Source organism: Typopeltis vanoorti, chromosome 24 (assembly GCF_054136105.1).
Source record: "Typopeltis vanoorti isolate ZY-2024b chromosome 24, IOZ_Tvanoo_1.0, whole genome shotgun sequence".
NCBI lineage: Eukaryota > Metazoa > Arthropoda > Arachnida > Uropygi > Thelyphonidae > Typopeltis > Typopeltis vanoorti.
This window is the reverse complement of record NC_143572.1, coordinates 7,929,985-7,956,647: the sequence shown is the minus strand read 5'-3', so window position 1 is coordinate 7,956,647 and position 26,663 is coordinate 7,929,985. Positions and strand designations below refer to the sequence as shown.

Here is a 26,663-nt window from a genome sequence, read left to right as displayed (position 1 = left end):
TAATCCCACAGGGCAAGCTTAATGCTTGCAAAGTACCATTAACATTACATCTTCTAATCAGACAGCAGGGAATATAAAAAGTGGTTAGCTTCACCCTTTATAACAGTATCATTGAACGAACCTTGGTATCCCCTCTGGGTTTGGTTCCTACAGAGTCTGGCTCCCATTAATGATATTTAATAACATTTCTCTTTGGGTTTACTTTGCTTCCTGGAGAGAAGAGAGGTGCTACTTTTAGTGAGTTTTTGCTTGTCACTGAGAGGAAGACATTGCTGAATTTCCTGTCCTGGAGTGATGAGTTTAATAGTGATCTCCAAGATCACTTAAAGGTTTTAGTGAGGTATCCCTTACATTTTAACATACCTCGAAACCGGTCTGGGTAGTGGTCCTTCCCATAATACATATTATTATAATACACTTCCAAGTGGATATGTTTTGCATTATGGGATGCTAAGTATTCCATAATACAAAGTAATCCTCATGAAATGTTTCCATAGCAGTGAGGATTACTTCAGTGATACTTACATCACATATTTTTGGGTTGGACTGCTGAAAACAATAATGCAACTATGGGAATGGGTCATCCTTTCCATTGGTATTCTTATAATGCCAGACAGTTCTTGATTGAGAGCAGCTATATGTGTGTGTGGCTCTGGGAAAAAGTTCAACACTACACTGTGGTCGTAGAGGATATTGAACACCTAGGGAATTTACAGAGGATATACAACATTCACCATGTGCTTAAAAGGATCACTAGTAATGGAAGAGATCTAGGCTGCGAGAGTGGTTAGGTTGTCTGGTATTCTGGTAGGCATGTGAAAAATTTGTGTAAGATCATTAGTTATAGCAAATATCTTAGCATCTCTAACTGTTGCTTGGTCTGTACAATTGAAGGAGATGCAGTTAGTGTTGTGTTATGAACATTAAAATCTTTATGGAAGACACTTTCATTTTTAGGAAAGTCAGACTAAAGAAAATCAACATTTAAGGAGAGGAAGTCATAGGAGATTGATAGAGACAACAAATAAATTTGACAGAGTAGGACAGAGAAATTTTCAGCCAAAGGATATTTTAAATTGGATATTCTCTGGCATAGTATATCAAAGTGAGTATATCTACGAACTACACTTTTGAGATGAAATGAGTCAAAATGTGAAAGCTGACATGTGGAATGCTTCAGGAAGTTGAAATTTTGGTTTCTATCAGGAAAAGTAAATGAGGTTTTGCAGGCTAGAGGAAATTAACACTATTGAGTTTATGACTCAGACTATGTATATTGATGGACTCGCATTTTGAAGGAATTAAAAAAAAAAAACATCAAAAAAGTAAAGTTTGTTTTTATTAAAATCAGAATTTTATTTACTAAAATAAAGAGCCAAAAGGCTTCACTTTGGCAATGCAAATTTATAAAATCTATAAAAGTTTTTCGTATGAAATTTGACCAGAGAGCTTACAGCAATACACTCGCCGATATTTATGAGTTGCCCTAAACAGACTTTATAGGAGAGATGATTGCTACCCAAGCATCCATATATTCCCCTCCTATTGGTCCATTTTGAAAAGGTTACACTGGCCTGACAGCTGTTTCAAACTTGGTGGTTTTTGTCAGACACCAGGTAGAAACCTTAAGAGAGCAAAAACTCTCAGTACTAAGTAACTTGAAACATTGGAGAGATGTATTTTTCGTAAGCGAACTCTCAGTCGGTGCTTAACGTATTTACTAAAATAAAGTGAATTTTATATTTTATAAAATACTATTTAATAAAAATTTTCAGGACTGGGGCAACTCATGGTGAAGGTGGTATGACTTCACATCACTTGCCTTAGTATCCCATAATGCAAAGCATATCTCCTTGCCAACATGTATAATGCTATGCATTATGGGAAGGGTCACTACTTAGACCAGTTTTAACCTTTATTCAGGTCTCTTCAGTGGGAGCCAGACCCAGAGGTGATACTAAGGTTGAAATAATGCAGAAGTCATATTTTCATAATGCATAGCATTATACATGTCTGCAAAGAGATGTGCTTTGCATTATGAGATACTAAGGCAAGGGATGTGAAGTCATATCAGCTTTACCACGAGTTGCCTCAGTCCTGAAAATACTTCAGGTGCAAACTTTGCTTCTTTTTAAAAAATTTTTTTTTTTTATTTTGGGCCCATATACGAGAGGTAGGCTGATCAACCTCTAGTACTTTAGTACCATATATGAGTAGTGGGATGGGAAAGGAGAAATTTGTTGACATTCGATATAAATGCCTGTATATTGTATTCCTTGGGAAATACATCAGGGGGAAGACTGTCACACAGTACAGCAGTAGCAGGGATGAAGGAGGAGTAAAAGAAACTTGTTCTGCGGGTTTCAAGGTGTACTGTGAAGGGATGTTGGGCGGTGGCTTTACGTGTTCCAGTGGGTTTAGTACAGAGTGGGGGGGATTATTGATGCTGTTTCAGATAAGCATTTTCCATGAAAATATTTATAGAATATACAAATTGCAGAGACTAAACATCTATGTGAAAGTGGGGGGGGGTGAGTTGGTAAGATCATTTATCAGTCTAATTGCTCTCCTCTGTATTGAGTCGACCATTTTGAGGGAGCTTTTAGGAGCCCCATTCCAAATGTGAGAACAGTATTCGATAGCTGGGCAGATTTGTGATTTGTATAAGGTTAACAGCTGTTTTGAAGTAAGTGAAGTAACATCTTAAGCAAAAGAGAAAGCCTAGTTTTTTGGAAGCTGAGGATGCAATGGTTGTGATGTGTTTATGCCAGGAGAGGCCTGATGTCATGGTAATTCTGAGAAGAGAAATTTCATCTTGTCTGGAAATTTGAGTGTTATCAAAAATAATACTGGGGGGAAAATGGTTCTTTTTTTGTGGGAAATAAGACAGAACTGGGTTTTACTAGCGTTGAAGAGGTTATCTGAGCCCCATTGGAGGATGTCTTGGAGGTCTGAATTAAGGGAAGTTGTGGTTGATGTTCTGCGGGTTGAAGTGAGTTGTGTAGGGTAAGGTTTATCAAATGAAAGGGAGGAATGCAATGCGCTGTCATCTGTAAAAGTGTGTATTGGATTGGAGGTCAACTGAAGTAGGTCATTGATGTTCAGAAGAAAGAGGGTCGGTGAGAGCTTGTGGGACCCCAGCAGTAGTTGGATGGTGGGAGGATAGGGAGCCATTTACCATCACACATAGTGTGCATCCAGACAGGAAGCTAGCAATCTATTTGAAGAAGTCCTGAGACAGTCCAAATGATGGAAGTTTGCTTAGTAAGCCTTTGTGCCAGACCCGGTCAAAGGCTTTAGAGATATCAAGTGCAACTACTTGGGATTCGCCAAATTTTTCCATGGCATATGTCCAGAGATGGGTGATATATGAGAGCAGGTCACCTGTTGATCGGCATCGACGGAATCTGTACTGGTGGTCGCTTAACAGTTGGGTACCTTCAAGGTAGAGTAGGAGTTGAGAATTGATGGTTTTCTCCATCACTTTCGATGGGATTGAGTGAGATAGGACAGTAGTTAGATGGCAGCGATTTGTCACCCTTTTTTGGGAATGGGTTGAATATAGGCCAATTTCCAGGCTTTGGGATATATACCAGTGGAGTAAGAGAGTGTGTACAGACGGCATAGGAAGTGCTTGCTTACACTTGGATAAAGGGTTAAACCAAGTATATAATTTCTTGGTATCTTTAATTTATAGTATAACCAAGTGAAAAAACTTCCAACAATCACTGGCATATACTTTGTTTTTTTTTTGGTAATCTGCAAATTCATCTTCTTTGCTGCCTATTCTAAACTGATGACAGTTTCTTCCATTGCTTTTCATGTCCTTCCTATAATATCGACATTGTCTGCATGTGCCATAATTTGTACTGATTTGTAGAAAATAGTTCCCCTTGTATTAATGCTAGCATCTCTGAAAATCTTTTGAAGTGCCATGTTAAACAGTAAGCAAGGTAAGCCATTACCTTGTCGAACACCATTTTTTATATATATTGGATCAGACAACATGTTCTGAATTTTGATCTGACAACGAGAATTTCTTGTTGTAGCTTTAACTAAAGCAATAAGTTTTCTTGGAATCTGTAGTTTTTCCATTGCAATAAATAAGTTAGATCGATCTATGCTGTCATATGCGGCTCTAAAATCTATGAAAAGTGGCGTGTATCAATTTCAAATTCATTACATTTTTCAAGTAATTGGCATATATTAAAAATCTGATTGTTTGTAGATCTTCCTACAGAATCCACACTGATAATTGCCAATTCCCTAAGTTCATCCTCATAGTATTTCTTCTTTCTATTATTTTCTAGCCAAATGATATTCCTCCACAGCTTTAAGAGTGTTGTTTGTTTGCTGCAATTGTTTGTATGTCTCATTTTTTAACCATCTAACCTGCCATTATGGATAAAATACGCATCCTCATACACTTCATATCCATCATATATTTCAATGTAATATCAATGGTATTACAATTTTAATATGCACTTTGCATCCATGATAACCTTGACGTCTATAGACGTCTTGGCTGGTAGTGTGGTTAATACAGTCCCACATTCACATTCTGCATCAAACCAATTGTTATACTTAAACCCTACTGACTTTTCTTAATACTGTGTCTGCTCTTGTCACTATAACATCCCTAAGAACATCCCAAGCCTCATTAACACTCTCACCAATGGTGAGACCAGACAGGTTTTCACTGATTCTCTCACCATATTTTGCTTTAACTCTTAATTCCTTCAATCTTTCCTTGTTAAACTTTCTAGCATGGGAACCATATATATATCTTCGTTGCATTAGATATTCTGCTTCTAATCGTTGATATAATCTAATAGTGATTCAGAATCAGTATTTGCTCCTCTGTAAGTTCTAACATCCATCAAATTGGATAGGTGTCTTGCATTTAACCAAATTGATCATCTATTTAATAAAATAACTGCTTTTAAAATAACTATTAAAAGTAATGATCAATTTGGTTAAAGATGTCTCCATTAGGAGACTTCTGGTCATTTTATAAATATCTTTATGATTAAACTTTGTACTACCAATAACCATATTTCATGAAGAAGCAAAGTTGATCAGTCTAGCCTCATTATATAAACTATATTTCCCAATGGTTGGACTGTGTGTACCCTCTTTGCCTATCTTGGCATTTAAATAACCTCTAATAATTTTTACATCTCTCTTTGTACATTCCCAAAAGATCTTATCTGATTAATCATAAAACAACTCTTTTTCAGCTTTATTCTTTTCTTTAGTTGGAACATGTACACAGATAAAACTGTAGTTAAAAAAAAACACTGTCCTTTAATTCGTAACCTACACATTTGAGGTGAGTTTGCTTTGAAGTCCATGATAAGATGTTTTATCTTCTTGTTTACAATGAAACCTGTTCCAAACATGTGATCTTTCTTTTGGCAGCTATAAAAAATATGATTTTTCTTTTCCACAATCCCCTGTCCATCTCATTTCTTGTATAACTGTAACAAGTATCCTATATTTATCCAGTTGCTACAGCAGCATTTTTAAAGCTCCAGTTTGGTAAAGAGAAAGTACGTTCCATGATCCAATTCTCATATCCTTAAAGACATTTGCCATTTTGTCGTCATTTAGTCCATCCAGCAGTTATTTTTTTAGATTTCTTAAGAAGTTGTTTTTTTCTAGGGTGGGGTCATCAGTCCCACGTCCAACCCCTAACCTGGAAGACCAGGCCTCTGTATTTATGATCCTCAGAGACAGTGGACCAAGCTATACCCCCAGGCACTGAGTACCCATAATTGTCTTGTATGACATGCATGGGCTACAGTGAGGCTATTCTTATTCCCTGTCCACCACACGGGGAGCTCTACATGATTAAATTTACGTTATTATTAATTTTACCTATCAACAATTGTCCTCCAGATTAGCCTGTTACTTGTCTTCACTCCAGTATTATCGTATCTAACATTTTGTGCTTCTAAGGCACTTTTGACAATCAATCCACCTAGAGCTTGGGTCTCTTTCCTGTCTTAAAACACCTGTTTTGTCTTTTTCACCCATTCTGTTTAAGTGGCCATATCACCATCGGTTTTTTATTTCAAAATTTAATTTACCACCTTTGCTAAAAACTGTGCCTTAAATAGCTGAAATATTTTACTTATTCTATAGATTTTCCATTAAGAATGCAACTGAAGTTTTATGTTCCAGTCTGTTTTCATACTTTGGTCTTTTTATTACTAATTTTCATGCCAAATTTGTTACAGCTGTTATGCAGTGTAGTTAACGAATCCTGGAGACTTGCATTGGATGTGTTTAAGAGTACATCATCTGCATAAAGCAGAGAGCTAAGTTTGATATCTCCATTTCTAATATCAAATTATTTCCACTTTCTTTCATAATGTGATCCATATAGATGATGAATAAGAGTGGAGATAATGTGCATCTTTGTTTTATCCCTGATTTTATATCAACCATCTTCCTGTATTTCCTTCAATTCTAACTGCTGACTGACAACTTAAATATAGACTATATATTGCTCTGTATAATGTTCCATTCACCCCATATAATTGTAGTGTTTTGAAAATCTTTTCTCTGGGCACCTTGTGTATGCCTTTTCCAAATCTGCAAAACGTATCCTATAATTTCTCTACTATTTGGCATAAAATGAAGATCTGATATTGACAACCTCTATTTGGCCTGAACCCTGTTTGTTTTTTTTCCAAGTTTCTCTTCCACAATGTTTCTCAGCCTCTTTTCAAATATGCTTGCATAAATCTTAATTCCTCTGTAATTCTCATATTCAGCTTTGTTCCCTTTTTTATAAACGGGAACTATGAGAGCTTTACTCCAATCATCTGGAATTCGACCATCTGAATTATGCAATGTAGTCTCTGCAAAACTTTTATACCTCCATATTTAAGCATTTTTGGTCAAATATTATCTACTCAGGCTGCTTTTCCACATTTCAAGTTTTTGATGGCATTTTTCCACTCGGATATTGATATGCACTCCTGTTTGCATTCTTATTGAAAATTTTCTACTACAGTTCTGCCACTTCTTGTTTCATTTAAGTCTTTCAAAGTAAGTAGTCCACACATCTTGGATGTGTGGATTACTTGGATGTCAGCTTTATCTTCTTTGATTCCTTTTACAGTATATATACACTTTCCTTCATTTCTAAGCTTTCTCAATAGCTAACAGAATATTTTGCCACCTTCCTGATATTTATTCTCTGTATTTTTATTGAAGTTTTCTCATAATTTTTGTTTAGCTGCTTTTACATGCAGCTTTAACTCTCTTACATTTTTCTCTGTATTCTTTTAGGGTATCTGCCGACTGATATTTTAGGAACTTTTGGTATGTTTCTTCTCATTCAGGACTCTTTCTTTAACCTCTTGTGTCCATCATGATGCTCTTATTTCTCTGTTCTTGTAGACAACTTCACCACATATCTCTCAGCTGAATCAATCGATGTTTTCTTCAGTTTGTCACCAAGATTCCAAAGTTTGGTTCTTGTTTTCAAATTGTTTCATTTTTTCTTCAGTAATGTTTGTATAGTTAAGTCTACAATCTATCTGCAAATGCTTCTCAACTTTAATTCTTTTTTAAAACTTTCTTACATACTGTTCTTTTCAATGTGATATTCAATTTTATCCAACTTAGCACTAAGTGATGGTCACTTCCAATTTCAAATCCACTGTATACTATTTTATCATTAACTAGCACGTAGATATCACTATCTACAGTGACAGAGTCAATGAGGCTTTTCTTATTTCTTGCATGTTCTCTCCACATGAACTTGTGCACATCTTTATCAACATGGTGTTAATAATGCTAGTCCATATTCTGAGCAGCAATTCAGCAGATATTTACCATATTAGCTTTTCCTTCTTCTCACAGGCATGTGGCAGTGTTTTACCATTTCTGTATACAAACTCATCTGTCCCACACATCTAGTTTACTTGATTTTGCACTTCCAACTTTTCGGTAAACAATGCTCTCTCCAAACATCTAACTCCAGAACCATTCAAATGCAGTTCATCAGACACATTCAAGTCCTTTCAACCATCATATTCACTCCATAAACTATAAAATTCACACTATTCTTCCCGAACATGGCCTTAGCTTCTAACATGAGTTTCTCCTACCACTTAAGACTTAACACAGAGATCATAGAAAAAATGTTGCGATTTTCTGTATATATATCTGGTACCAATCTGAAAAGATAGCTAATTTACTAAATAAATCTAATCTTCATGCTAGTTTTATAATGTATATCAGACTACTAGAAAGCCTTATATATTTTAAGAACAAACTCTCCTTTAACATGTCCACAAGTGTATTTTGTGCTCATGTGCTTGCATCTAGTTAGTCTACTATAGATTAAGAGATGTTAACAGATAGTACTTACTATTTGTCATGGTAAAATTCATGGTAATATAATATAATATAATAAAATATCATGGTAAAATATGTATTTCTTACATTTGTAAGACATACATATTTTACCATCATTAATGACAAGTTAGGACTGGCTCCCAACTGGGATAGCTCTTCACACAGGATTAAATGGGAGAAAACTCAAGTACAAGAAACAAAAAGAAGTGAACCTGGATATTCTGTTTTAATTTCTGTATGATGAACAACTACCTGGTAATTTTCTTTTCATCTGTAGATATTCATAGTTCTAGCTGGACAGATTTTAGGAATTTGGTATTTAAGAATTTTATCAAAATTGAAGAAGTTTTAATTTAAACTGGGAAATTTAAACAAGATGATAAAAATATACTTAAGGCAAAATATACTTTTTTATTTTTGGGTTTGATATTTAAAACTTGGATACATTTTCTCTCTTTCTCTTTAAAATAAATTTTAATTAGTTTATTGATGTCAGTATTACTAGTATTTATCAACTTGTTTTATTTATTTATTATTTTTTTGAAGATCTTTCTAGACACACCTGGACTCGTTACTCTACATCATGCAAAAAGGTATTTGTTCATTGAATATGAAATTATAAAATTTAAAAAAACAATGTAAATATTATTTACGATGTGATTGTCATAGCATACTTTTTTTAAGGGTGAGTTCATGTAATGAAATTTATTTCAAATCACTTAATTTTAAATTTAGGCCTTAATTGTAATCTTATTTATTGCCACCCACTAGGTGGCATCCTATCCTGGCTTAGCTCTGTAAATAGGAATAACTTTCTTTGTTGTAGCTTCACCTTGTGATCATGCTGATGCACTGATGATGACCTGTTAGTTTCTGGTTGAAATATTTGCATTAATAAAATTACCATATTCTTGTGAATCCATGTGTATAATAATAGCATGCTATGACAAAAGTGTGTGTGTGTGTGTGTATGTATGTGTGTGTATATATATATATATATATATATATATGAAAAAGCTTTAATGACTGATACCGAGATCTAATCTTATTCTAATCTAATTCTCGGTATCAGTCATTAAAGCTTTTTCATAATATTCCCAACCGAGTAAAAATGAATTCTGAAAAAAAAAAAAAAAAAAAAAAAAAAAAATATATATATATATATATATATATATATATATAAACAACAACAACAGGAATCTACACCAAGTACACAAAAAAGAAGTGGAGACTAAAAAAAAAAACTCTTGAATTTCAAGTTAAGAGATCATACAGAAAATGAATGTTGGTTTATTCAGTGATTTGATTGTGTTTATTTCAGCATTACTTAGGGACCATTACTCCCTTCTTGCTTTATTATTATTATTGTTTAATTGTTTTCCCTCCCTCACTCACCCGAGATACGTAATGGATTTTTTTTATCCACTTACTTGTTTATTCTTTTTACCTGTTTATTACTCTATCATAAAGATATGTAAAAATTTGCATTAAAAATTTGAATGTCTTAGTGAAGGCATTCAAATTTTTAATGGAAAAGCAGAAGGCCTTAGTGAATAAAAAAAAATAATAAGAAGAAGAAACCATTTCACTTTCTTGGTGCAATTCAGCAGACTATTCATTATATACATTTGTAATTTAGCATTTTTCTAAATTTATGACAGCTACTGGAATAACCTTAGGAGAATAGAATATACCATCAACGGATAAAACACGAGCAACAAGAGGTGGAAATTCCTGAAGGGATTAGAAAAATGTCATGTTGACATAATTCACATTATTGAGTGAAAAGATTTAATTTATTAATTAAATCTTAATTAATAGAAAATAATAATGTGCATATGGATCAAAAAAGAATCTGTAGTGCTCTGAATAATGCTCAAAAGAAAAATATGTAAAACAGCAAAAAAAAAAAAAAAAAAAAAAATCAAAGTTTAGCAGTTTTGTATAAATGTATAAACATTATTCTCCTTTCAGGTAAGGACATACTGGGGAGGACCTCTAACTGATGATGTTGGACCATTTCATTCTTCCTCTTTTCTGTACTTTCTGCATTCTTCACTCTATTTCTTCTCAGTTTTTGTTTCCATTTCTCCTGATCATTAGTATTGGAATTTAACATCCTGCTGCAATATTTGCCTTTGGTGCAACCTATGAACATCCAGAAATGAGATCTCAGTTGCAGCATGTGCTAATTTGGCTACAGACTTAGGAATGCAAAGGAATTATTTTTTCTCTCCTCCCACTCTCTTGGGACTTTGTCAGAGCTGAGTTACTCTGCACGTTCTCTTAATGCAAGCCAATATCCCATCCATTTCCACAGCTGTATTTGCATTCAGATCTTACAATATACTAAGTACCTCCAATTCATCAACCCGTGTTCTCACGTCAGTCCCTATCATCACACACTGATTACAGTCAGGAATACTGACCCAGTTATAGGTCTGATTCGTCAACTATGCCGGTTCCAGAGTCCAGATAAAATTTGGGGGGGACTGAGATGGTGCCGTACCTCCCCGTAAAGGGGACTCACGGCCGTGTATCATCATACGATTATTATTATCTCTGTCATAAAAATATCTTCATTTGGATTATATACCCCTGCAAAATGATCACTCAGTAGCTCAACAAGTTTGTTTGCCTCTGTTACCTCTCTACCATCTGCAGTAATTAAAGTTATCCTTCCATAGTAATTCTTCCTCTTACTTGCCACATAATGAAAAACTCTTTGGATTTGATTTGCCTCTTTGGCTAATTTTTTCTCATAATCTGACTTTGGCTTCCTTACTATGCTGGTCACCGTTTTTGCCTGATCCTTGTACTGTTCATTAACTTGCTGGTTACCTTTCTCCTTATACCTCCACAACATTTTCTTTCTTGTAGATCATGCTTAATGATACTACTCATCCATCTACTCCTACCCAATTTACCCTCCTAATCCTTGGGTTCCTTGGGTATACAGTGTAATATTGCTTCCTCCAGATATCCCTTGACTATCCCCCATGCACTGTGAACATGTTCCCTTGCAAATCTTTATTGTACTGCTTTGAGCTCCTCCTTACTATATCATAATCATCTGCCTTATAGTTCCACATGACATCCTTTCTTATCTGGAATTTTTCCATGTTTTGCTACCTCTCAAGTCAAGATCACATGATCATTTTCCACAGTTGGAGGCAGTGTAGTCACCTTAGTTATGGACAGGTCTTCTGATCATATAACAAGATCCAATGCTCTTGTATCTCGAGTCACCTCTGTCACATTCTGCTTTAAGTAATTATCTCTTGGTAAATGTATAAATTCCATTTCCTTCCTGTCATATAATCTTTCCTCTTTCCATTCTGTCTTTGAAGTTCACCATAATAATTACTCAACTTGCACTCATTGTACATCATCCCTGGCCTATAGCAGCAATCATTTTTATATTTTGTTCTATTGGTCTCAATCCTACACCAGATTGGCTCAAAAGAACTACCATATGCCTGACTGTCTCCTAATCTTTTTTTTTTTTTTTTGGCTGCAGTTCATCAGCTGTCATCAGCAGTACCTCACTCCCTGTTCTGTCTACTCTGTCCTCCCCCAAAATGCTAAATACATCACATTATATCCTTGTAACTATGTCATCTGCTGTTAGCAATATCTCACTAATGCCTGTAACTTTCGGTGAGTTTTTGGTCAGTACCAAAAACTCTTTCCTCTTATTTCTGATGCTTCGAGCATTAGTATATAAAAATTAAAACTGTAACATCACCATAGGCCTCCAACCACCATTACATTTCGATAGCCTATTCAATATTGTTGCTTGAAAGACGAGTCCACATTTTTTGTTCGTTCATGCACTGATTCACTGTATGGATGTCTTCACACACACGTGTCTGCATCTGCCCTAATTTCTTTGTCACTTTTCTTTTTTGCTTCTTCCAGCAACTCTTTGACATCCTCCCTCATACAATATTTTTCACCTCTTAGGTCATTGGTTCCAGCCAAAACAATTAATTCTTTCACCTTCCCTTTCTGCATTCTGATAGTATTACTAATATTATTGATTTTTGCGCCAGGGAAACATGATTTTGTAGTGCTTTCATGATGACCCCCCCCCCTTCCTTCTTATCATAGAATCACTGTAAATAATTATTTGCTTATGTTTGTTCTCTTGATTATTCTTACAATTTTCTTTTTAGCTTTGAATCTCTTGCTTTTTTCTGTTTTCAATTTGACTAATCTCTTGCTGTTTCTACAGCCTTTCAATCTTGCACTTTATCCTGTAAAGGACTAGATGTAAGTGCACAAGTTCTTTATTCAAGTCTTCTACATTCTCCTACACTTCAACCAATAAACTATAAAAAGATATTTCAGTCTACTCCTCAGCTTGGCCAATTTTCCACTTGGGCCTCTGTGAAGGAGAACTCGGATTTTATGACAGTATATGCTGTGAAAGGCATGTGGAAGCGATCATTACTTCCACATATGTTCTCTTTGACTTTCCCAATGAAAAGCAAGGGGTAACAGAAGAGTAGATTGTAAGATCTGTTGCTGCAAAATACAAATTAGTAGACATGTGAAGGAATAGCTTTCCTTATTCAGAAGAGAGGGTGGGAGAGTTATCATCGTCAAGTAAATGCTCAGCAATCTGACCTTTCTAACAACTGTTCATTCATGCTACTCCACAGAGTATTGTATCCATTAAAGCCACCAGTAAAAAGTTTGCAACTGCCCAGCCGCATATCTCTGATCAGTGTTAATTCATAAGCCAGTGTAAAAATATATATTTTTATATTAAAATTTTTTTATTGTATACTTTATTCGAAATATTATTCAATGTTATTTCTTTACTTGTCTTATTTAACTTAACAGTCATAGCTTGTCATACCTCTGAGTTGTAATCATTGCTTGGTCTAGTTTTATCACCTTTAATCCTTTCATCAACAATTTAATTCCCTCCCCTCTCAAGGTTCTAACTATGCTACTTTTATGTGTGTGTAGTTTAGATTTAGAAATTGCCTCTGGCTGGAGCCAATTCCTTTGTCTAACTAGCTGGCTTTCTCTGACACTGATCTTTAAAAATTTATTTGTATTAACGACTGCGCCATTAAAGATCGCACAAGGAATTGTTTGTCTTTCCTAAACATGAAGAGAAATGCTCATCGGAACATGGAAATATCTCTAAAATTCAGCTCTAATTCAAGCAACGTTAGATACTTAAATTTTTTCAGTCGTGGCTACTTTTAACTTTAAGGACACACAAGTTCTATCTTTTTATGAGAAGTGCATTGGTAAGTCAAAATCAGGCAAGTTATTTAACAAACAAAACAATTTATTCATACTAGACATGGTAATTACAGTTTAAAACAAGGATTTCACACATATCAAATCTAAGATGAAAAGCCAAATGGCTATTTTTTTCTGGTGAGGTTGATATACGTTAAGGGGATAAAAATCCCTATTGTTTTTCAGCCAGTAAGCAAAACTAAGATCGAAAACTACGATCTGTATTTCATGCCGACGAACTGTCAGCGTATCCAAGTGTAAGTGACCACTTGGTAGTGCCACACCACGGCAACTCGTTGCAAAGGTGGAGCAAGCCCTCTCTCTCGTCGGCATGAAACGTTACAGATCGTAGTTTTCGATCTTAGTTTCGCTTACTGGCTGAAAAACAATAGGGATTTTTATCCCCTTAACGTATATCAACCTCGCCAGAAAAAAATAGCCGTTTGGCTTTTCATCTTAGATATACTATGTTATAATAGAATATAGTGACACACCTTTCGGGCAATCGTATAGCAAAAGTATCTAAGTTTTCTTCACTTAAACTCTGATATTCTAGGTCTAGCTACTCACTGATGAGACCTCAAAAAAGGTTGTAACCGGTCTGGGTAGTGACCTTTCGTCATAATGTAAAACAGAACTACATCTCTTAAGAGCTGTGTGTTTTACATTATGAGAAAATATCACGAACAGTTAGGGAACTTGCTCCACCTTTGCAACGAGTTGCCGTGGTGTGGCACTACCAAATGGTCACTTACGCTTGGATACGCTGACAGTTCGTCGGCATGAAACGTTACAGATCGTAGTTTTCGATCTTAGTTTCACTTACTGGCTGAAAAACAATAGGGATTTTTATCTCCTTAACACATATCAAATCTATCAGGCTCTTATCAATTCTGCCAAGTAACAAAGCAATGCATGTGTCTGGTTCTCAAATAACTTAAATCAGTACTTCTAGCCTCTAGCTTAGAGACAATGACAAATATTTATGTTCACATATACGTCAGGCACGTGGTTAGTTTCATGGCCACTTAAAACAATTCAACTTAGACCAATATCAGAATTATGCTTAATTAAACTTCACATTCAGCCTCTCATTCAATCATTAATCTTAACAATGACCTTTTTATATTAACAAATGTTTAGAATTCTTTAGACAATTAATTCACAATATTTGAGAAGTACAGTTTTCCGACTTCACAACTTAACATTATGCTAGCAGCTATAAATCAACATTCCCTGCTCTAAGGTTCACAATCCATAACAGTTCTACATAAATCTTACTTGATACATTTCTCAGCCAGTTCATCATTCACGATCCTAGAGATCACGAATATAACCTTCTTTCCCGTTAGAACTGCACACAGACATTATTCCACGGCAATGACGATACAGCATTCCTGGAGATTGCTTAAGGAACTTCGCGATGGGACTTTCTGGAACAGGCCGACGCAGCTGGTACATATTTCCTATCATCGTCGAAACACTGCTAGCAGGATATATTTCCCCATCCTTGGAATGGCTGGATATAGGAACCTTCTTCGACGCGATACCACAACAAGTTGGGAACAGTGAGACCAGAGCCAAGCTAAGCCAAAAAGAACCACAAAAGAGCCAGGAGCAGAACGTCTTCCCCCTTTTTATTCTTCCTTGACGGCCTAGGAACTTCTTTAGATCGAGTTCCCCAGATGTTCTACCAGGGGTGCCTTCCCCCCTACGAAAATTTCTGAGTCATGGCAGGAAAACCCCGTAACTCGCTGACCTTCACACCTGGCAATAGCCTCAGGTCTACATTCTGATTCTGTCTGGGCTATCTCTTTGTTTGTACAAATATTGGCAATCAAATAACTTAGCAATTAATTCAAATATTTTACCTTTTTACATATTGGTGGTTAAATAATATCAGAACGAATTTAACAATTCATTCTGATACTTTACTAGATCACATAAAATCTTCTTCTTCTCCCGTAGTCCTAAATGAACCGTTGGGTCATTAATGGCTGGTAGGTGATACTCTTTGCTAGCCTCCTCCAGTCGTCTCGGTCTCTTGTTCTTGATGTCAGTTGAGAAAGGGAGGAATTTGTCCATTTTTTGATGTTATCAGTCCATTTTGATCGAGGTCGGTCCCTAACCCTTGATCCTGGAATGATTCCTTCTAGTGTTTGCTTTGGAATGTCATTAGCCCTCTCCACATGTCCGAACCATTTCATCTGTCTTCTTCTGATGACTGTCAGAATATTTTCCCTTTTTCTCCCATCTATTGAATCAATCAGTTTTCGAACATTTTCATTGGTTTCATGAGCGGTATACGGAATTCTCAAGTCTTCTGTAAGTTTTCATTTCGAAAGATAGCAGTCTCCTCTCATCTTCCTTCAATAAAGGCCAGGCCTCACAACCATACAAGAGGACAGAATTCACCAAGGTGTCAATTAGTCTTAGTCTGGTTGTGATTGCTATTTTGTTATCTCCCCACAATGGTTAGTGTCGATTTTTGAACGACCATCTTGACTCAATGTGCTTCCTAGATAAGTGAACTTCTTTGTATTCTCAATTTACTTATTGCCAATTTGTATCTTTAAGAATTCAATGTCTGATTTTGAGGTTATCATTGTTTTTGTTTTTTGTAGGTTTATGTATAATCCATATTTTTTTAATGTTCCGAAAACACAGCTGGTTATCTCTTGTAGTAATTCTTCACTTTCTGCCAGACAATCGATATCGTCAGCAAAACGCAAGTTATTTATTCTTAGTCTGCTAACTACTATTCCAGTGTCATATTCATAAAGAGCTTCATCTATGACATATTCCAGAAAACAATTAAAAAGAAGAGGGAGTAAGATGCATCCCTATCTTACCCCCCGTTCCCCCCCGTTCACTGCTGTAATTTTTAATTTCAATTCTCATATCAGATGAGGAATAAAGAGATTGAATAATCCTAATGATTTTGTTATCAATACCATAATGTTCTAAAATTTTCCATAATGCCTCATGCCATATTGAGTCAAAAGCTTTTTGAAGGTCTGAAAAGTTGTGACAGATTATTTTGTTATGTTCTATGTATTTTTCGCCTAGTATGTGTATTGTAAAAATATGGTCAATTCTACTTCTGGCCTTCCGGAAACCTGCTTGTTCATCTGATAGTCTGCTTTCTATTTTCTTTTCGATTCTTGACAATAGTATTTTTAACAGGATTTTGCTTGGGTGACTAATAAGGCTTATTGTTCTATAGTTGCTACATTTATTGCTGTTTCCCTTTTTAGGAATAGGTACAAGGATAGAAGTCTGCCAATCAGAAGGCCAAGTCTCTGTGTTCCATACGTCCTGGAATAAATTTAGCAAGGTGTTGATGTCACCTCCTTCGTGTATCAGTTTCACTGTGACACCATCACTTCCCAGTGATTTTTCTATTTTTGAGGAGCTAACTGCTGCAATAACTTCTTCTTTTAATATTGGGTGATCTCCTTCCTCCGAACCTCCTGGCAAAATTCCGTCCAAAATATCATCAGTCAGTTGAGGGTCCTTTTGAAAAAGCTTGGTTGCATAACATTTCCATCTATCAACTATTTTCTGGTTATCTGTGATAGGATAAAATCACATAAAATACATATGAAAATTTATTAATTTAACTACAAGTATTTCTTATTGACTTTCTTTCTCAAGTAAAATCGATATATAAGAATTTTATACAAAATTCTTTCTATACAAGATTTTACATAGGCTGCCTCTCAAAAAAAAAATTTCTTAAACCTCTTGCCTAATTTTCTGGAGAAAATTTGACTAAGTTTTTCTTTGCCTCAATTTGTACCGTGTCTGATTCATGCTCTATTCTAAAACCTATTCCCCTTTCTATTTTCCACAGTCTTGAATTAAAAAACTTCATAACTTCACTTGCACCAATTTTTTCGAAGCGTGCAGCCTTTGTAGCAATAGCTAAACTCCAGGCTAACAATCCTCTTACTTCTTCTCTTATCATGAATACAAAACAGAGGAAGTTGACATAATTAAATTGCTGCTGGGTTTGAATGTCAATCTTATGTTTTCTGTGCCTCTTCCACCTTGATTGCTGATGGGAACTTCTGGATCTTTTGTCTCTCAATAATGTTTACTTCTATTGTTCTTTGATTACCCTCCCCTACAATTTCTTCTGTTTTGCCTTGGTCATTCACTAGTTTAACTCTTGATATGTGGTAGACCTTCGAGTGACTGATCCTTTTGGATGCTGAACATACTGAAGAATTAGTACAATTATGTCGACATTCTTCAGTACCCTTTTCAGTCATTTCAGTAGGCTTGACCTTATTTTCATTCTGCTGTATTCTTTCTTCACTTGGTTTCTTAACTCTATCTCTACTAACATAGTTTCCCTTTGACTGACTGTCTATTGCCCATTAGGAACATTTCATTTCAAGAGAAGTTGCAAGAGAATTTGTACCTCTCCAGAAAGTTAGTTCCTAGGATTATCTGTACGTTTGGGCAAGATGTCCTAGGGAGGACCAACAACTCTTGCCAAACACACAAATTAAATTCTGGTAAGTATATTTTTGCTCTCAGTTTTTTCGACACATATATACCTTTGATGTTGAGATTCCTGATAATCTAATCGGGTTTTTCAGCTTAGAAATACCCCTCCATACCCTGGATTTTATTTCTTGAAAATAATCTCCAGTTATGACAGAGGCCTGGGAACCAGTATCTAATAATATGTCACAAGGCGATCCTTTTACCTTCCCCTTAATGATCATTCTCGACTTCCTCGGACAATTTAGATTCTTGTCCTCTCTCCTCCATGGTTTATTTGCACAATCATGAGACTTAAGTATTCAACTCATACCTAACATTCCCATTGGAGGGTCTCCTTTATCTGAAACAGTTGCAAGCCAGGTGCCCATATTTATTGCAAACAAAGCACTTGGGAGGTTTCCTTCTGTTTCTTACTTCATTGTTCCTCTCCACTTGAGGAGGAGTTAATCCAGAGATTTTTGCTATCATTCCCTCAAACTGTTGCATGACTGCATCAAGTTTGTCTATCATAGGCTGTTGTAGCCTTTCTACCTTATCATAGTGTGTAATTCCTCCATGAACATCCTGAAAGAAGTAGTTAGCCCTACTTCTTTCAGGATGTTCATTTTGCTGTCAGTCACTTGATTGATGTTGACTGATCTTTCTCTTTCTCCCTCTCTTTCATTATGATCTTTAGTAGACCTTCTCTTACATGTGCTCAAGTCTTTTTCACTCTTGCTTTTGCAAGAGGAATCATTTGCCTTTTTTTCATGTTAATTTGGCTGTTCATAGAAGCGGGACAAATGTCTCCAAGCTTCTCTTCTCTCTCCTTCACCGCAAGGAAACATTTCTCAAGATTCATGATTTTCTTTTTGTATGCAGTCTCCTTCAGTTCTTCTTTGACCCCTAACCTAAACTGGTGAAATACTGTCCAGTCGAGGTGAGATTTATCCTTATTTGAGATGCTTAGACTGTTGGCAATTGTCAGTAACTTATTGTAGTATTCTGCCACATTCTCTTTTTTCTCTTGAGCACATCTCTGCAATTTCCAGAGATTTGGGCCTAGACTGCTTACCCTGGAGAACTGGGAAATCAAGGTTTCCTTAAACTTAAAGTATTCTAAAGTAGTTAGAGCATTGGGGATGAATACAAGAAGCTTTCGGCCTTTCCAACCAGTTTGCTCATGAGCAGAATAAGTAGTTAGAAGTCTGACCACCTTCCAATCTTTGTCAGCTCTTCGACGAAGCTAAAAAAAGCTAAATCATCATCATTTTCTTCACCAGAAAATTGTGAGATGACAAGTTGAGGATTAATGGTTCTACAAAAATCAACAGCATCCATTGTTGTACTATTTGTGTGGTCAATGCCTGTAGTTTCACACTCCATAACAAAATTTATTTCTTAAAGTAAAAATTTTTGTAACTGTCTGATTCGTTACCAAAACTATCTCACAAAATCCACAATTGTACAAATTAATTAATGCGGATTAAATCCTGTCGACTGCGGCATTGCAAAATTAATTTTTTTTTATTCTTTATTAATTTCTATTTATATACTTGATTTGAGATGTATTCAATATTCTTTCTTTATTTCTTATCTTATTATACTTATTTATCTTAACTTAACAGTTGTAGCTTGTCATAACTCTGAGTTGTAATCGTTACTTAGTCTAGTTTTATCACCTTTAATCCTTTTGTCTACAATTTAATCCCCCCCTCAAGGTCGTAACTATGTTACTTTTACATGTATGTTGTTTAGATTTAGAAATTGCCTCTGGCTGGAGCCAATTCCTTTGTCTAACTAGCTGGCTTTCTCTGACACTGATCTTTAAAAATTTATTTGTATTAACGACTGCGCCATTAAAGATCGCACAAGGAATTGTTTGTCTTTCCTAAACATGTAAGAAAATAAATTAGAGCTATATTAGAATAAATATAGCTCTAATTTCACCAGTGATAAGTAGAGTATGTAGTAAAGAATCCTTCTGAAATTCAAATTTCTTCTATGAGCAGATCCATCCTTTACTATTATTCAATCTTCTTATGAATAATAGTAAAGTGCTGCAGGACGGGTTCATTGAGTTTTAGTTATTGTCTCCTGGAGACAGAAAAAAAATAGGTTTGCTTTCTTCAGAAAGCAAATTATTTTATCATTCTGTCAAAATCTTTTATCAATCTTTTGACAGAGTCTACAACATTATGAATTTACCTATTCTTTTGTTTTGGCCTAATGGATTTATCCATTTTCCAAAAGGTTAAGGGACTTAACATCATCTGGCTTGTTTTTCTTTTGCCATCCATACTTCCTATCAGGAAGTATGGATGGCCAATGTGTCAAAATGCTCATTACATCATAAAGATATATAGCTGTTTGTCATGGTAGTAAAGAGCTTGGTAATAAATTAGGATTTGCAGAAAAAAGGCTGAATGTATAAACTGTGAAGAAGAACATTCAGTTTATTCCTCAGCATGCCAGAGCTGGGTGGGTGGGGGGGATGATATAATCAAGACTGATCAGAACATGCATATAGCTACTGGGCACTTGGTAGACTAAGCATATATAAAGAATGACTAGTCCTTAATAGCAGATAAGGAATGCTAATTTTTTGTGCAATATGTAGGTAGTAGTTCTACTGGATTCTTATATTTGGGAGGGAAGGATGAGGTGTGTATGTGGGTATTAGATATCAATATTCTTTTGATCTGGTGGGGATCTGTAGCCATTGACTAAGATGGTGTTGTGTATGTAGTTAAGTTCAGTAGAGAATATTAAGTTTCCTTGGGAAGAGTATAGTAGAAGACTTTTTTTTTTGATGGTGATGATCATCATCAAATTCCTAATATTTACACTTGTGAGGGTGGGGGGGGGGGGTGTACAAGATATGAAAAAGTTACATAATCACTAACTTCTTATTCATCTGTCCCCAAATTGATCTTTTAACTGTCATGACTCCAATATTATCAGATCTTGCATTTCTGTTATGTAAGGCACTTGTTACTGTATTAATCCACCTGGATCTTGGCCTTCCTCTAGGTCTTTTTCATGCAATTCAGGGAAAAAAACATTAATTTTACTGAGTTCTGCTAACACATTTCTGAATGCTAACAATATAAAGTTCTTTTCTAATAACGATTTTTAATATGGTTCTGCTATTGATGCCATCTGTTCACTTCCCATAAGTTTTTTGTCAGAACTCTCATATCTATAATCTTTGATCGAGTGCTTTATTTGTACCTAAGCTCTCAGATATGTAAGTTAAAACTGGTTTGAACACTCTCTTGTATACAGTTAGTTTAGTGTTTTGACTAATTTCTCTTGTATAACTTTATAACTCACACTTTATGACTTTATTCATCTGGCTCCTCACCATGCCAGCTTTGCTTAGATGTAGTTTCTTTCTCTATTTAATTTATCATCATCATCATCATCAAATTCCTGATATATACCCTCAAGGGGTGTACAGGATATGATAGTACTACATGAAAAATTTACATCATTACTAACTTCCTATCTACAATTTTCTTCCAAATCAGTCTGTTACTTGTCATGACTTCAACGTTATCAGATCTTATGTTTCTATTGTCTAAGGTACGTTTTACCATATCAATCCACCTATATCTTGGTCTTACTCTGGGACGTTTTCCTGCCAACCTGGCAGAGAACACTTGTTTTGCTAATCTTTCCTCTCCCATTCTGTTTAAGTGACCATACCATCTGAGATTAGCTCTGCTAATGCATTCCTGGATGCAGACAATGTCAAGTTCTTTCCTAATATCCTCATTTTTAATGTGATATTGCCATTGATGCCATCTGTTCACGCCTCTAATCTTTCTCAGGACTCTCATATCTCTAGTCTTTGTTTTACTTCTGACCCAGCTCTCAGATTCAAAAGTTAAAACTGGTTTGAACACTGTCTTGCATACAGCTAATTTAGTAACTCTTAGTAAGGGAATACCATGAGTAGACATATAAATACAAAATTAATGATGGGAAAAAAAAAAATAATCTTTTTACATGAGATTTTCCGTCGTTAATTTTGTAGATAATCTAGTGTTCCGACTAATTTCTCTCTTATTGCATATGAATTTATTCAACTGACTTCCTACCATACCAGCTTTGTTGATTCTGTTGTCTATTTCTATATTTAATTTACCATCTTCACTAAAATTCGTGCCTAAGTAGCTGAAATGTTTTGCTTGTTCCACAGGTTCTTCATTCATAATGCAGATGACATTTTCAATGCTTCTATCTATTTTCATTGTCTTTGTCTTGTTTTTGCTGACCTTCATACCATATCTATAAAAACAGTTATTCAATTTAGTCAGGGAATCTTACAGACTTGTAGCTGATTTATTTAGAAGTATAACATCGTCCACATAAAGCAAAGAGCTGACATTGACGTCTCCAATTTTGATATAAGGTTTAATACCACTTTCCTTCATAATGTGATCCATACAGGTAATGAATAACAGTGGGGATAATGTACATCCTTGTCTGACACCAGATTTAACATTAAACCATCTTCCTATACCTCCTTCAACTCTAACTGCTGACTTACAACTCAAATAAAGACTAAGTATTGTTTGATATAATGCCCCATTGACACCATATAACTGCAGCCTACTGAATAGCTTCTCTCTTGGCATCTTGTCATATGCCTTTTCCAGATCTACAAAACTTAAATACAGATCTTTGTTATATTCCCACGATTTCTCAACTATTTGTAGTAAAGTGAAGATCTGATTCTGACAGCCTCTTTTTGGCCTGAATCTAGCTTGTTCTTCACCAAGCTTTTCTTCCACAATTCTTCTCAACTGTTTCTCAAGTATACTTGCATAAATCTTACCAGGAACACTCAGTAGGGAAATACTTCTTAATTCTCACTTTCAGTTTTATTTCCCTTTTTATATATGGATACTATGAGAGCTACTCCAGTCGACGGGAATTCGTCTCTCTGTCCATTCCTTTTGAACTATGCAGTGCAACCACTGTAAGACTTTTATACCTCCATACTTCAGCATTTCTGATGAAATATCATCTACTCCTGCTGCCTTTCCACATTTCAAACTTTTGATGGCTTTTTCTACTTCAAGTATGAATATGTATTCCTGACTGTATGCCGGTTGACTGTCTGTTACCACTGTGCTACCACTGCTTGTTTCATTTAGCAATTTTTCGAAGTAGTTACTGCATACTTCAAGGATATCTTTTTCTTCCATTTTCATGTCACCTTTATCATCTATAACTCCTTTTACAGCACTCTTTCCTCCATTTCTGAGTTTCTTCAACAACCTTCAGAATATCTTGCCACCTTTATATTTATTTTCTATGTTCTTACCAAAGTCTTCTCATGACTTTTGTTTAGCTAGTTTTATACAGTGTTTAGCTTTCTTATATTTGTCTCTATTCTCTAAGAGCACAAGCTGACTTATTTGCCAGGAACTTTTCTATTTTTCTATCCTTGCAGACAACCTCACCGCACGTCTCTTTGGCTGAATCAATCAGGGTTTTCTTCAAGGCTTGCCACTGAATCTTCATGGTTTGGTTTCTGTTCTCAAACTCTTTCATTATTTCTTCAATAATCTTCAATAATTTCTTCAATAATTTTAGTCTACAGTTCACATCTGAGAGCTGCTCAACTTTTATTTGCTTTGAACTTTCTTACATGTCATTCTTTTCAATATGAAATTCAATTTTATCCTGCTCAAGACTAAATAGTGTTCACTTCCAATTGTATTCCAACAACAATAACATGGTCAATGAGACTTTTTTTATTCCTTGCCTCCTCTCTCCATGTGAATTTGTGCACATTTTTATGTTGGAACATGGTGTTAGTAATAACCATCCATGTCCTGAGCAGAAATCCAACAGTTATTTGCCATTATTATTAGCTTTGCTCTTTGGTCTGATAATCATTTCCTACTCTGCTATTTAGATCCCCAACAAGGACCAACTTTTCCTTTTTCATTGTGTCAGTTGCTTGGTTTGGTTTCTGTTCTCAAACTCTTTCATTATTTCTTCAATAATCTTTGTGTATTTTAGTCTACAGTTCACATCTGAGAGCTGCTCAACTTTTATTTGCTTTGGACTTTCTTACATGTTATTCTTTTCAATATGAAATTCAATTTTATCCTGCTCAAGACTAGTGTTCACTTCCAATTGTATTCCAACAACAATAACATGGTCAATGAGACTTTTCTTATTCCTTGCCTCCTCTCTCTCCATGTGAATTCACATTTTTATGTTGGAACATGGTGTTAGTAATAGCCAGTCCTGAGCAGAAATCCAACAGGTATTTGCCATTATTATTAGCTTTGCTCTTTGGTCTGATAATCATTTCCTACTCTGCTATTTAGATCCCCAACAAGGACCAACTTTTCCTTTTTCATTGTGTCAGTTGCTTTCTCTGAAGCCTCAAAAAAATTCCTCCAGTTCTAGACGTATTACATTATCTGCATTAAATTACTAAAGATATTAATGAATGATATACCAATTACAGTGACACCTCATAAAACAGTAAACTCTTCTAGAGGATTGTTATCATATGGAGTCTTCTTGATGTTCCAGATTAGGAGATATGACCAGATCTTAAAGAGCAATAAGTGACAGGTATGAAGTAACAGGATAGTTGAGGTACTCTGCTGTTACAGGCATTGGAGATTTTAGGTGTATTAAAAGTAAGGAATGTTACCTCAACTGTCTGATTAGACTGTATATCCTTAATCCCTCAAGATGCTTTTAATATCTTAAATATGGTTTTGCTCAAATTGCATATTGTGGCTCCACCATTAGCTGTGCCCGATGTGGTTGTAGAGATCATGATAATAAATCTTGCTTTGTAAAGAAGCTAAATATCTTAACTGTCAGGTATCATCCAACCTACTGTTGGTGGAAGGATGAAAAAGAAAGTTTTAAAACAGAACAAAATATATCAGGATGCAAAAAAGGAAGTTAGTGACCATCACATCTGCCCTGAAATCCTTTTATGCTGAGAAGTTGGCATTCAAGAAAATATCAACAGTAACTCAAAATAGTATGTCTATTCTGCCATGTGATAATTTTATGTTACCTGAATGTTATGATCTTGACCACATTAGTTATATGACCTTTGTCATTCCTTAAACAACCCCAAAAATGGTTCCATTAACTCATTTATCAAAAAATTATAGCCAGAATATCACGGAAAGATAAAACCACCAGATATCCCCCAGAAAGAAATTGATATTTTGGTATCCTCGGAAAGTAAATTAAACTTACCAAATGATTCTGACACTATCAGATGATGAATTGAACATGTTTCCAGAGGAAGAGATGGACACTGGCCATCTGTACTTTCCAGAATCAGTTGATAAATATAACCTGACAAAGGTAAGCCCTCAATCTCGCAGAAATCAGACAGCTCTATGAAGCCAAAACAATAGGAAATTTTTACAATGGAACTTCATGGGTTTTGCCAAAATATTGATATTAGGATCCTGTTGCAGAAACACAAGCCCTTTTGTTTCTCTCTGCAGGAAACATTTAAGATCCAGTGAGGATCCACCTTATTGAATTTCACCATTGTTTATATGACAGAACTGGAGATGGTCCTGCTTGTAGTGGAGTAGCTATCCTAGTAGGTTGTCATAATCCTTTCCATCATTTCCAGCTTATTACTGCTCTGTAAGCAGTAGTGATTCACCTCTCTTTGGGATTTCTGATCATAGTATGTTTCATATATTTACCACCAGGTTATGAGTAAAATTAGATTGCAACTGCTTCAGCCTATACTTCTCATGGGTGACTTGGACACAACACTCTGAGCATGAATGGACAAGGTTGTATCATTGAGCAAATGCTCAAAAATCATCTTCTCTCTTAGTAATAGTCAATATCTTCTTTAGTATGCGTATCCACTCATATAGATCTTTCTATATGCAAGCATGCACTATCTACCAATAATTGTCTGGACACTTTAGCAATTTACAAATAATACCAGCAGGCAAACCTTAATATCGGGTATGTCCACGTTTGGCTTTGATCACTTCCTTCACCCTTTGAGGGAAGCTTTCCTCCAATGTGCGGCAGACATCAGGTGAATTTGTCTCCATTCCTCCATCAAAGCAGCACTGAGTTCAGCAACAGATCGAGGACGTGCAGCTCTGGAACTCAATCACTGCTCCAATTCGTCCCACATGTGTTCGATGGGGTTGAGGTCAGGACACTGCACAAGGCAGGGCAGTCATTTAACACCTATCTCTTCATACCTTTCCATAATAGCTGCAGCTTTGTGGCATGGATTATTTTTGTCTTGATAGTAACATGACAGGTCCCTTCCATTAAAACTCCACAGTGTAGGCATCACCTAATGATTCAGAATATCAAGGTACTGAGCTGCCTTTATGGAACCATGGACAACCTATGGTCTCACTCCAAACCAGCCGAATGCACTCCACACCATTACTTCTCCACCACCAAACTTTACTGTGGGTACAACACACACTGGTAACAAACATTCACTAGGCTGCCTCCATACTCTGCAGTCA

The 26,663-nt window shown here is 35.6% G+C and overlaps 1 protein-coding gene across 2 annotated transcripts in view; it reads left to right on the top strand.

The window, feature by feature from the left end:
• LOC150092910 (GTPase Era, mitochondrial) overlaps positions 1-26,663 on the top strand; it is a 178,329-nt gene that overhangs the window by 47,252 nt on the left and 104,414 nt on the right. For both annotated transcript variants that reach the window (XR_016550443.1, XM_090413965.1), the window contains exon 5: positions 8,923-8,969. Coding sequence is in view for 1 of the 2 variants with exons in the window: in XM_090413965.1 (XP_090270091.1) it covers positions 8,923-8,969 (47 nt within the window). In the remaining variant the exon portion in view is untranslated. The remainder of the gene's footprint in view (positions 1-8,922; positions 8,970-26,663) is intronic.